The 11,459-nt window shown below is 32.1% G+C and overlaps 2 protein-coding genes across 3 annotated transcripts; one reads left to right on the forward strand and one right to left on the reverse strand.

Annotated features, from left to right (window-relative positions):
• Nucleotides 1-121: 121 nt before the first annotated feature.
• On the reverse strand, nt 122-3,734 carry LOC123014493 (lysosomal alpha-mannosidase-like). Of its 2 annotated transcripts, none has more exons than XM_044413639.1 (11): nt 3,611-3,734; nt 3,448-3,550; nt 2,785-3,392; nt 2,595-2,728; nt 2,119-2,541; nt 1,665-2,067; nt 1,284-1,609; nt 821-1,236; nt 639-769; nt 439-588; nt 122-380 (listed from the first exon to the last, which is right to left on the reverse strand). In XM_044413639.1, exons 1-11 carry the CDS (start codon nt 3,710-3,712, stop codon nt 171-173), a joined length of 3,006 nt encoding a protein of 1,001 aa, XP_044269574.1. In that variant the 5' UTR covers nt 3,713-3,734; the 3' UTR covers nt 122-170. The 2 variants fall into 2 exon arrangements, with proteins under 2 accessions (XP_044269574.1, XP_044269573.1); XM_044413638.1 differs by having other exon boundaries at nt 818-1,236.
• A 1,752-nt stretch (nt 3,735-5,486) lies between these two features.
• On the forward strand, nt 5,487-9,211 carry LOC123014775 (leucine-rich repeat-containing protein 15-like). The gene is made up of 2 exons (XM_044414044.1): nt 5,487-5,670; nt 7,504-9,211. The coding sequence occupies exons 1-2, from the start codon at nt 5,656-5,658 to the stop codon at nt 9,013-9,015; spliced, it is 1,527 nt and encodes a 508-aa protein (XP_044269979.1). The 5' UTR covers nt 5,487-5,655; the 3' UTR covers nt 9,016-9,211.
• The last annotated feature ends 2,248 nt before the right edge of the window (nt 9,212-11,459 follow it).

Raw genomic sequence — 11,459 nt, forward strand, 5'->3', positions numbered from 1 at the left:
CAGGAAGTGCAGTAACAAAAGCTTGGTTCTAGTATAATAGATGTTCCATATTCACCCACTTCAGATGTCTTTTTTCATTTTATGATGAAATGGAATAAAATAATGAACAACAATGTATTTTGTACACTAAATTTATTACACATAAAGTTATCAATAAAATTAGTAAAATATTATTTTGTATCGACTTTTATAATAAAAGTTCTTATTTGCATGGGATTTAGTTCGATTTTCAGAGGATCACTTGGATTTAATTTCGTCCAAGGGGTTGGTAAATTGTCATTCCATATTAATTTCTCTTCTTTTTCGTAGTCATCCAACCACTGATTAGCCCCTAGCGTTGTCTCGCCAATTTCAGAAATAGAAAACGCCCAGAAAAGATTCTGAAATATTTTTAATTAATAAATTATATCAATTAAAACAGTTATTATTCGTAAATACTTCTATATCAACAACAACTCTTTGTGACAAAACAGCATCTTCATCTTTTTCCAAAGTGTGCTCCAACCTTAAAATATATGTATTGTCTTGCCATGGCTCCAAAGTCAATATTTTAACATTTTCGGGAAGTAACTTAGTAAGGCCTTCAAACTAAAAAATTAATAAAATAATTACAAATTTAAGAAAAAAATAATTGCTACCTTAAAATTGACTAATTCTTGTGTTTTTTCCAACGAATTCATTTCTTCACTTGAGGCATTAGCAACTAGAACCCAAGGTGCGAGCAATTTCTGGTGTGCCAAATCACGTTCATAAGCAGCCGTTGATTTACCTAAAAATTCGCTAAAATACATTATTCCAAATTTGTTGACAATTGTACCACTTTCAACATTGTTTTCTGCAGAACCAAAGACCAGATAATGTTGCCCTCTTGCATACAATCCGCGACCATATTCAACTTCTCTTAACGCTTCACCAACGCCAAACCCATCGTCGTGAACCAGTTTTCGATGTACCATCAATTCAATAACACCATCTTTCAAACTAGTACCACCCTGAGCTCTGTCATTCAAAACTGCAACCTCCAAATCATTCTCCAAGTCTTTGATGACAATTTTTGATGTAACTGGATAATAATTACTAGACACTGGTTCATCGTTGAAGTCATATTCATAATCGCTTCTTTTATTTAATTCTCTCTTGATTTGTTCTCTTCCGTTTGAATCAGTAAAAAATATTCCACTATTGGTAAAATTTTGTACCTCAAAACGCGTGATAACTTCTTTTCCAGTTCCACCTCTAGTCTTAGAAATTAAAATTTACCAATTTGGGATTTTAAGACTTACGTTTGCAGGTCACCTACTAACCAGTCAAATTCAATGTAACCTTCACCGCCTTTATAAACACGAATAATTTGTGTAATTTCTGAATTGTAAGTTTGTAAAACTTCATCCACAAGCTTTCCTTTAGCGGCTTTAACACCGATTTTGTTTGATTTAATATGTTTAGGTTGTATTTCTTCTGGTCGGAAAATATAAGCACCAGAAGCTCTGTATCCACGAACACCGGCACCAGAATAATAAAAAAATTCTTGAGTAATATTCAAAGTTAGTCCTCGTATTGTAACAGAAGAAAGCATTCCGGAGGTGTGATCAATTGTAAAAGCATCATACTAATAACGTAATTAATAGTTGTTCCAAATATTCAATTTAATAATATGTAATTACCTCGGACCCATACGTGTCGTCTTTGATATCGTCAAAACCACGTAATTGAGTAAATTCTCCTTCCAATTTTTCAACATAATATAATTTTAGTCCTAGTGGAGGTAGTTTTCTAGCTGCAAAAACAAGTTCTTTGGAACTTGGCTTTGTTTTTTCAGAGATATATTCAAAAGAAGAAATGCTTTCAAAAATGTCATATTCTTCTTCACCGTCAGGTCCAGTAATTTTATAATTAGTACCATCAACGGGCAATCGTACATAGTGATTTACAACCCGTGATAAGGGATTATAAACCGTTACTACAAACTTGTCTTTTTTTGAAGTTTCACAAATACTCACATTTGCCAACAAACAAGTCGATAATTTTAAATCAACTTCACTAGCAGGATTCTTCTTAAGAAGGTCTCTGAAAAACTGCTTTTTTACGTTTAATTTTTTTTAAACAGTTTTAACAAACCCAATGATCATTCCGACGGGTGCTTCAGCGTCTCTTATAGCACTAGTAAGCAATCTAGCGTAATCTTTAGCAACCGCTTCTTTTTCAGTACCAGTTATAGCATCATGATGTTGCATTATGCCCATAACATCACGTAAATTATCAATTGAGTCTGACTTATCCTTTCCTTTAATTCTAGAGAAAGCGGTTAATTGTTTGGTTGCTTGAAGAATATTATTTCCGACTCTTTCAAATCTCTTTGAAGTAGGTCTTGATGTGAAATATCCCGTCCAAAAAGCGTGTTTTTCCGATGCGTATGGAAAAAAATCATCAGTTTTCTTTTGCAATGTAATACCTTTTCTTTTAACTTCTTCATTGACAGCTGCTATGTAACAAGAAGGAGTTGAATAAAAGACGTTGTACCTCTCGTGGCCCTGAAACCCTCTAAAAAGTTGTCTCTCTTATCAGAAAGTTATAAAATGACTCGCGATCAATACTTGATAAGTTTATCTATATTTGAAAAATTGATTTCTGCTGCTTGATAATTAAAATCACCGCCCATGGGTAGTAGAATATTTTTTGTTTTGTAGTATTCTTTAAACTGATCCATTTTAGAGGCAAACCCGTCAACCTTAAAAACTCAAGGGTTATTATTTATTATTAAAACTCACTAATCGCTCGTTTTACTTTTTCTTTCAAATTAAATTCTAGGCTTTTTTCATTATCGTTAATTGATTCATCATTGCAGAGTATATCAAAACAGTAACCTCTAATACTGACGTAAAAATCGGGAAACATTGTTGTAAAAATCTCAGAGTTATTCAAATTAACACTGCTTTGCCACACAAAGTCTAAATTTTTCTCCTCTTTCCTTTTATTTTTATCCCTGTAGTCTAATCGTCCGATAACTAAACCTTGGAAGCCCAACTGGGTTAAAATTGAGGCATGCTCTCTACTATGCCCAAACGGGTCGATCTGCCAACCCACTTTTGGACGGGCACATTTGCCTAAATTGTCATTCAAAAACCTAAAACCCCAAGTAAACTGATCGATGATTGATTGATAATTCGAAGCTGCTTCGTCGTTCATCGACCAAGCTCCGTTGACTATTTCCAATTGGCCATTGTTGACCAATTCGATCACTTCTTGCCTTAGAGCTTCTTCTTGGTTTTGCCACCATTTCCAGAAGAAAGCGGACTCGACTTGAATGTAACGACGGTGAGGATGGCCTTTTAAAGCTTGAAGTGACGAACTGATAATATACTGCACTCCAGCGTATTGAATATTTTTTTTGGCTACCAGAAAATTACTAAATAAAGAAAATTACTAAAAAAATATTGGAATACTTACAGCCGTAATAGTATTGTTCGACGGTTTTAAGCCACCCTACGTCATCGTGCGAATGTGGAACCAAGTGAATATTAATTTTCTCATAATTTATAGAATGACAAGCCTTGCAAAATTATTAAAGTAAAAATATATCGTAAAGAACACGCTGAGCAAGGAAACTCACTTGACAAGTTGCAGTAATTGCATCAGAAAGTGTTTTGGATGGTTTACATAGCACCAAAGAGAGATTCAAAAACAGGCCAATTTTTAAAAAAATAGCAAACATTATTAACACAGCATTTGACAAAGATTTATATTTTTTGAGTGCGGATGTGATCCCTATCGGATCAATTTATCATTTTATCTTTATTTTTCCTTATCTATTATCATCTGTTTATTAAAAGTTAATACTAAAAAATTATCTTTTGACCAGATCAATTAAAAATACCAAGTGAATAAAAAGCATGGAACCAAACGTGTTTGCTTGTTTTATGAAAAATAAAATTTTTCCAAAAATTTGTTTGTTTTTCAGCAATTATTTATTTTTTGGCAACCTACTATAAAACCTTTTTTACCAAGGCAATGATCTAAGGATTACAACTATTTACATTTTATTTAATTTTCTTCTTTACTTTTTTTCACTTAATGTAATGATGTGAGAAAAACAATTGTACCTACCTAATTTTTTTTAAATTAATAGTTTTAATTTTAACTTAAGCAATTTTAATGACTGATAAATACCTATAAGTAACTCTTGATAAACACTAAGTACACCCATGCCATTTCAATCGCCTCCGTAATATTAAACATTTTTACATAGGCAGCCAATTAAACGAGCTTCCATGACATATTCAAGTATGTTATTTGATGTTTGATGTAGGTAATAGGTATCTACCTACATTAATTAAATGTAGGTAGAAAAAAATAGAAATAAAAATAGTTTTAATTAAAGTTTACATTAATAATAACATGAGTAAATCAGTTTTTACAAACTTGTTGTACACAGTCTCAGTACTCATTTATCAAATTATCACATAATAAATAATTGGGATGGTTATTACTAATTCTTAAAATAAGAAAAATATGTTTACTTCGCAATTTGTAAAAATATTATCCAATCGATAATAATTTTCTTAGTATAAATGTATTTTATTATTTATGTTATGATAATACTTAACACATTTTCTATTCTATAAGTGATTGATAAATTAATGATAACTAGTATTAAATATGGAAATACCACTTCTTTTGGAAGTCGAGCTCAGAGAGATATTTCCAACATTGTGTGAAATTTGAATTTAAAAGAGAACTCGTTAAAAACCTGACCCATAAAAAGACAGCGGGGATGAATGAGTTTCAAATCGTTAATGACTCGCACTTCAGTGGCATTCAAAAGAAAATCAGAAAATTGCGTGGCCACCGCATGAAATTTTTTAAGCCATCGAGCAGCAAACAATAAGTAGAAACATTTCTTGAAAAAGCCGTTGACCTTGTTCCTGACTTTTATTAGTAATTTTTTGGAAATTGTGCAAATATCTGCCAACATCCTTGAAGTTTGGTCTTCTTTGTGACTCAACCGCGTTCACTTATCTTCACTGCGCTGCAGGATAAATTCTGATTGCAGGTCACCAACGTTACTAAATGTGGAAATTATCACATAATTTTTATATTATATCATTTTCTGGTCACTAAATTACGATAAAATTTAGATTATTAAAATTTATCATTTATTTAAAAAATAAAATTTAATTGCATTTTTCCTGGTATGGCAAAATGTGAAATACCGAAACATTTTCTTTATGTGACTAAAATTGTGAGATAATGGAAAACCAATTTCTCAAAGCTTTTCAAATAAGTTTCTCAGGTGCGCTGCTTCCGTTAATGTGATAATAAAATCAAAAATTAGTAGAATTGTTGAGTTTATAATATAGGAAATGTCGTCGTGTCCCAAACAAAACAATTTCTATATCAATTCTCAAATAAGAAATTTCCAAGAGTTTATCGAGATAACATTTGTTTATTATAAATACAGAGCATTAATGCAAACGATAGATGTTCTTAACAAATCACAGCAAATGAGACCATTCTCGTTTAGAGGATCGTTCGGAAATGATACACAGATTCTATTAGCCTGTTATCACTCTGTCTTCCTGCTGAATTGTCAGATTACACGTTCTCAGTGTCATTAGTGGTTTTGTGCAACTTTTGACACATTAGTGCTGGCTAAAAATGAACAATTTTAAGGTAAGTTTATATACATTATTTTATTTTGAGTGAATTTAGTTTTTTGTTTTTCAAAATACACATTTCGAAAACTATATTAGTATATTTGATTAAATAAAACGGAGAATATTCTTTGGTAAACAGTATCAACAGATAAAAGAGTCAAAGGTGATGATGAGTGATGACTAGTTTTTACAAAAAAATCATTTTATGGTCATTGCTTTCGCTTCAGTCTTTGACCACTACAAAGTGATTTGAACAATTTGCATCATTTCTCAGTTTTTTTTTACTTGCCTACGTCAAGGATAAGAAAATTGTTCAAAACAAGATACGTTTTATAAACAACTTAGAATAGGAAGCAGAACTGGACATCTCATAATCCCATAATGTTCCAAATTCTCACACATTATTTTTTGCCAAATATGTGTAAAATAAATACGTAGTGGTGTCGCAATATATCTCCGAATATATTTTTTAAAGGTTAATTCCTTCTAAATTCGAACAAATGGCAGTAACAGAAAGAACTTTTTCACAAAGACTGTAACAACTTTATAAGACTATTTTTTACATAGTAACTAAAAGCAATGAATTGTTTATTTTAACGCAGTACAAATTTCTTTCTTTCCTTATCACAGAACACTGCTATTTATTTATTTAATTCCGTTTTCCTGTTTCTGTAGAGCTTACGTTTGTTTGGAAATGTTGCAAAATTTTGAAAAAGAAGATTAATTAAATTAATTTAAATCATTTAAATAAACTACAAATTATTTTAAACAATATTAACTAAAATTTTCAGTTGGAAACACTCTCGCGAACATGTTGTATTTATTTACTTACCTGCATTTTCAAAATAAACATAAATATTTAGATTTAGATATAAATAGAAAAATAAGAGAAGATTACAAGTTTAGAAAAGGCAAGATTTTTTTCTCTGCAGTTACGAGAATTCTAATAGAGGATATTTAAATTGGATTTATACAAGACAATTTACATAAATTAGGTAATAAAATAAAAATATAAGTATTCTAAATTTTTAATCTTAAGCAAACAAAATAAAATTCGCATAAGACTCATTCCTATTTTAATTAAATTAAATTGCAACAGCACCATCTAGAACAGACTTATCAAAGATTATTGACCCGATTTTTGTAAGTTTACTTAAATACATACATATGTTATCAAGTTCAAATAAAATTCGAATCTTTTCAAAAATGATCTCACGTTAGAGACTAATTGCATAACATCAAATATTTAATATCAAATAAACAAAATACAGGTGACAAAAAATTATTCGACAAGTGAAGAAATACAATTAAAAATAAACTTCTAAATTCAAGTCAAGAAACAAGTGTTTCTTTTAAAAAAATCACACAATTCTGCTTCTTTACTAGAACAAAAAACTCTGTACATCTGAGTTTGACAAACAAAAACTTTCGAATTTAGTTGAAAAGCAATGTTTACAGCTTAATATTTTAATATGTATATACATGCTGTTTTAGAACTCACGCCCTAGAGAAAAATACCAAGTAAAATAAGATACCAAGAACATGGAAGAAAATGTTTAAAAAATTTTGTCAAAAAATTTTTACATTTATTTTTTTTACATTTGACCTTTTTTATGTCTATTTGATGCATAGATTTAATGTTATCGATGATCAGGACACATCTTCTTTGTTTCTTCTTCTACAAGAAAATTTATTTTTCCAACAGAAACAAATAAGGTCAATTGCAAAATTTTTATAGACAGAATTTTTTTAACATTATGTCTCTGTTCCTGATGGTATCTTATCTTACTTGGCATTTTTCTCTGAAGCGCGAGTTCCGAGACACTCTGTATAGTGTAACTTTTTTCAGTTTCCTTGTTTGACCCTGCTGCTGGTCTTGGCCGTTCCCCACACCAATTCCGTATACCTCCGAATGAGCACCTATGACCTTATGAAATGCTCGTATGGTGAGCGAGGCTCTCTAACTGCGACCTGTGTAAACGCCACCTCCAGCTACTTCAAGAACACCCCTTACAGATTTGACCACCTGGACGAGACCCTTCGCTGTGTAAACTGCTCATTGCAGACTCTAGAAACCGGAAGTTTCGATATTTCCGGTAACCAAATCAAAAACCTCGATTTGTCCAATAGTCTCATCGAGATCGTCAGACAGAAAGCCTTTGTTGGCTTGATTTTCCTGCAGCGTTTGATCCTTGCCAACAACGCTATTAAGTCGATCTATCCGGGAACGTTCACCGGAGTGAAGAAAATCACCTACGTGGACTTGGAGAATAACTCAATCAGTATTTTATCCGACGACGGTTTCCTCGAACTGATCAATTTAGAGGAGCTAAATCTGCGACACAACGAAATTAAAAGTATCGCAACGTCGGCCTTCAACGGTTTGGTGCATTTGCAAGAGCTGGATTTGAGCTACAATGCCATCAGTGATGTCAATGGTGTTTTCAATAATCTGTCGAGTTTGAGACTTCTGGATCTCAGCTATAATAAAATTTCCGTGTTGACGGGGAAGGAGTTTGATAATTTGACGTCTCTGTTGGAGATTCGATTCAAGTTTAATCACATAACGACAATTCCGGCGTCGGAATTCTACTCGATGAGTCGATTAAGACGTTTAGATTTATCGTTTAACGCCATCAGTGGAATAATGGCTGGTTCTTTCAAGGGTCTGCATGCTTTGGAAATCTTAGATCTCAGCAACAACGTCATCACGGAAGTGCCCCAGAAGACGCTGCAAAGTTTGCATAATCTCCAATACTTGAACTTCTCCGACAACAGGTTATCTATATTCCAGACGGGTCTATATTCAGGCTTGCCTCAGCTCCGAGTATTAAATTTCTCTCACAACGTTATCGAGGATATTGAGATTACCGGAGTGTTCTCCTTGGACAGCCTGGACACGCTGGACTTCTCCTTCAACAATATCTCCAATGTAGATTACGTCAGGCTAATATCCAGACTACCTAAAATCGCATATTTAAATCTGGAAGACAACTTTTTACCCTGCGGATTAGAAAAAGAAATGGAGGATTATTTCGCCGAAGATAATTTCAAGTTTATTTTGTACAGAAATGAGGCTAATGTAATTAAGTGCGTACAGACGGACGCGCTACCAAAGAACAAACATACTTACCACAAAGACAGTTTGATTAGAGCAGCTGAAATGGGGGGCGGAAGTAGCGCAAATGCTTGGATTTTTGTATTGATTGGGATCACCCTCGTCTTAGTTTGCGTTCTTTATTATCTACAACTTCGTACTTACCAAGAAATGAGGTCTCTATCAGTTAAGCGGACTACGTCCGAAGTCCATTTGATTTCTTCAGATCTTGAATCTAGAGATAACGATTATTTGAAAGAGTAACCACTTGCATGTACATAAAATTTTAGGATTATTGTGAGATTTAATGCTAAGCCACTACTTTACTACTGTATATTTTATACAAAAATATTAAATGTAAACGTATTTTTAATAAAGTTTATTGCCCAACTAAAAGTCTAGAATAATACGTTTGTTTGTCACTACACAGATGGTTGGAAATAAATTGATTTCTTCCTTACGTTTTGTGTATTAGATTTTTTTGTCCATTTTAGAATTTTTAGTCTTTACGAATTGTCTTCTTCAACTGTCTGGAAGTGACTTATAGTAGGGCAATCAGGCCCGTAGCTATAAATTTTTAGGTAGGGCGTCCAAAATTTTTAGAACAGTTCTGCAGTTTTGTATATATATGTATATACAGACAACCAAAAGTAACGCACAAAATTCATATCTTTGTTAGTGGTCGTTTTTTTTAAAAATCCTCGAACAGGTCGATTATATTATTTTAAATGCTATATTTTGACATTATAGTGACATTTATGACGTCATTCATTTTCAAATTGTGACGTCATTTTTTATTTTTTTTAATGTTAACTAACATTTTTGTTTAATGTTTTAAAAGTAGCACACATCTTTATCTTTCTGGTAATAAAAAAAAATTAAAAAATGAAACTAAAACTTTAAAAATATAAATTAAAAAAAATAAAAAAACATTGACAATTTAACACAAAAGGCTTTATCTTTTTATTCTTGCTTATTTTATAAGGCGCAATTGTTTTTTGTATATTTTTTTTATAATTAGCATGAAAACATTTATGTAATATGAAACCCAACCATAAAACAATAAAAACAATCACCCCTTATAAAATGAAGCAAGAAAGTTTCTAAAAAGTTTTATAACTTTTTTAAGTTTTTTTATTTTGTTTTCTTCTTTTTTGCATTTTTTAAGGCTTGCCAGAAAGATAACGTTTTGTACTATCTTAAACAGTAATAAAAAATGTGGGGTGACATTTAAAAAAAAAAGAAAAATAACGCCATTATCCGAAAACGAATGACGTCATAAATATCACTATAGTGTCAAAATGCAGCATTTAAAAAAATAAAATCGACCTGTTCGAGAATTTTTTTGAAAAATGGCTCATAACAAAGATATGAATTGTGTGCGTTACTTATGGTTCAGTCTGTATTATAATTTTATGCGTTATTATTTTTAAAGAAAGTTGTTAAAAAACACAAAGTTTTAAAGTACTTGCCCCCCCCACTGCCCACTAGCTACGGGCCTGAGGACAATAGAACTCATTGATTTTATTTTATTGTTAAGTAGTTAATTTTTTCTCATTGTCGTGTGCTATAAATTGTTAGTAAACTTCTTTCTTTCCTGAGAATGTCCACGTATTACCATTACTAACATGTCGTGTAAGACATTTCTCGGGAACGACCCTAATTAGAGAAAATCCCATTCCAAACGAACCAACTCCCAACAGCTCCCATTCTCATAATCCGGCGCCATCAGCGTGCACTTCCCTGCAAACTAAACGAAAATTCAGCAGTTTGTCCATCCGAATGGCATTCCTGTAACGCCTCTCCTGCAATATTTCCTTTTTCAATTACCAATCCGAATGCAGTTTCGCTTATCCAATCCTGGACGTGACTCGCAATATTGTCAGCTGGATAACTAGGAAATTGGTGCCGTGCCTCGGATAATAGCATCACAACAGAGTAATTAATGGCTAGTACAGTGGAACATGTCGCACGTAGAGTCATTTATCTTTGCCCATCTGGTACACGGGCCACCGACACTATTACTCACGCACGCACGTCCCGCTCTTGGATGTAACTTCATCTCTTTTAGAATTAATCCAAAACAAGAGGTGAGAGGGGAGCGCCAATTAGTAGACTGATGTTGATGTGGACATTAGTGTGGTTTTAGTTTTCAAAATTTGAGAATTTTAACATGGTTTTATCTTTTTATCGAACGAAAAGTTTCCGGATTTAGCAATAAAAACAGAGGAAATAGGAAACAAAACTAAATTTATTAAGGCCCGAGTGGGGTGGTTTTTATTAGGGCATTGTATAAAGTTTTGGAGAAGAGTTGTAAACTTAGAAAACATCTTCATTTGGAACTAGACCAAAATAATAAATCGGACGAATTGAGTTATGTTCTCTATTTATTATTCAAACTTCACTTATATTATACACAGTCATCATAATCAAAAATTATTATTAAGTTTGTACATTTACAAATCTACATTTATTTTTTTCGGTTCTATTAATATACAAAGTTAAGGTAAAAATGGGTGATAAGTTTACTAGAATTTTATGATCATTGGGCGAAATCTTTAAAATGATCATGAAACAATCAGTTTATTTGTTAAAAAACCAATAATAATAAATAAAAATTCAACACTTTTTATAGGTATAATTTTTTTACTCCATTTACGCAAAATTGTTTTATTTCTCAATACCAACAGCACTGAACTTATAAAACC

This window comes from Tribolium madens, unplaced genomic scaffold (assembly GCF_015345945.1).
Source record: "Tribolium madens isolate multiple individuals breed KSU strain unplaced genomic scaffold, Tmad_KSU_1.1 Scaffold_97;HRSCAF=244;Tcas5.2_LG3a, whole genome shotgun sequence".
NCBI lineage: Eukaryota > Metazoa > Arthropoda > Insecta > Coleoptera > Tenebrionidae > Tribolium > Tribolium madens.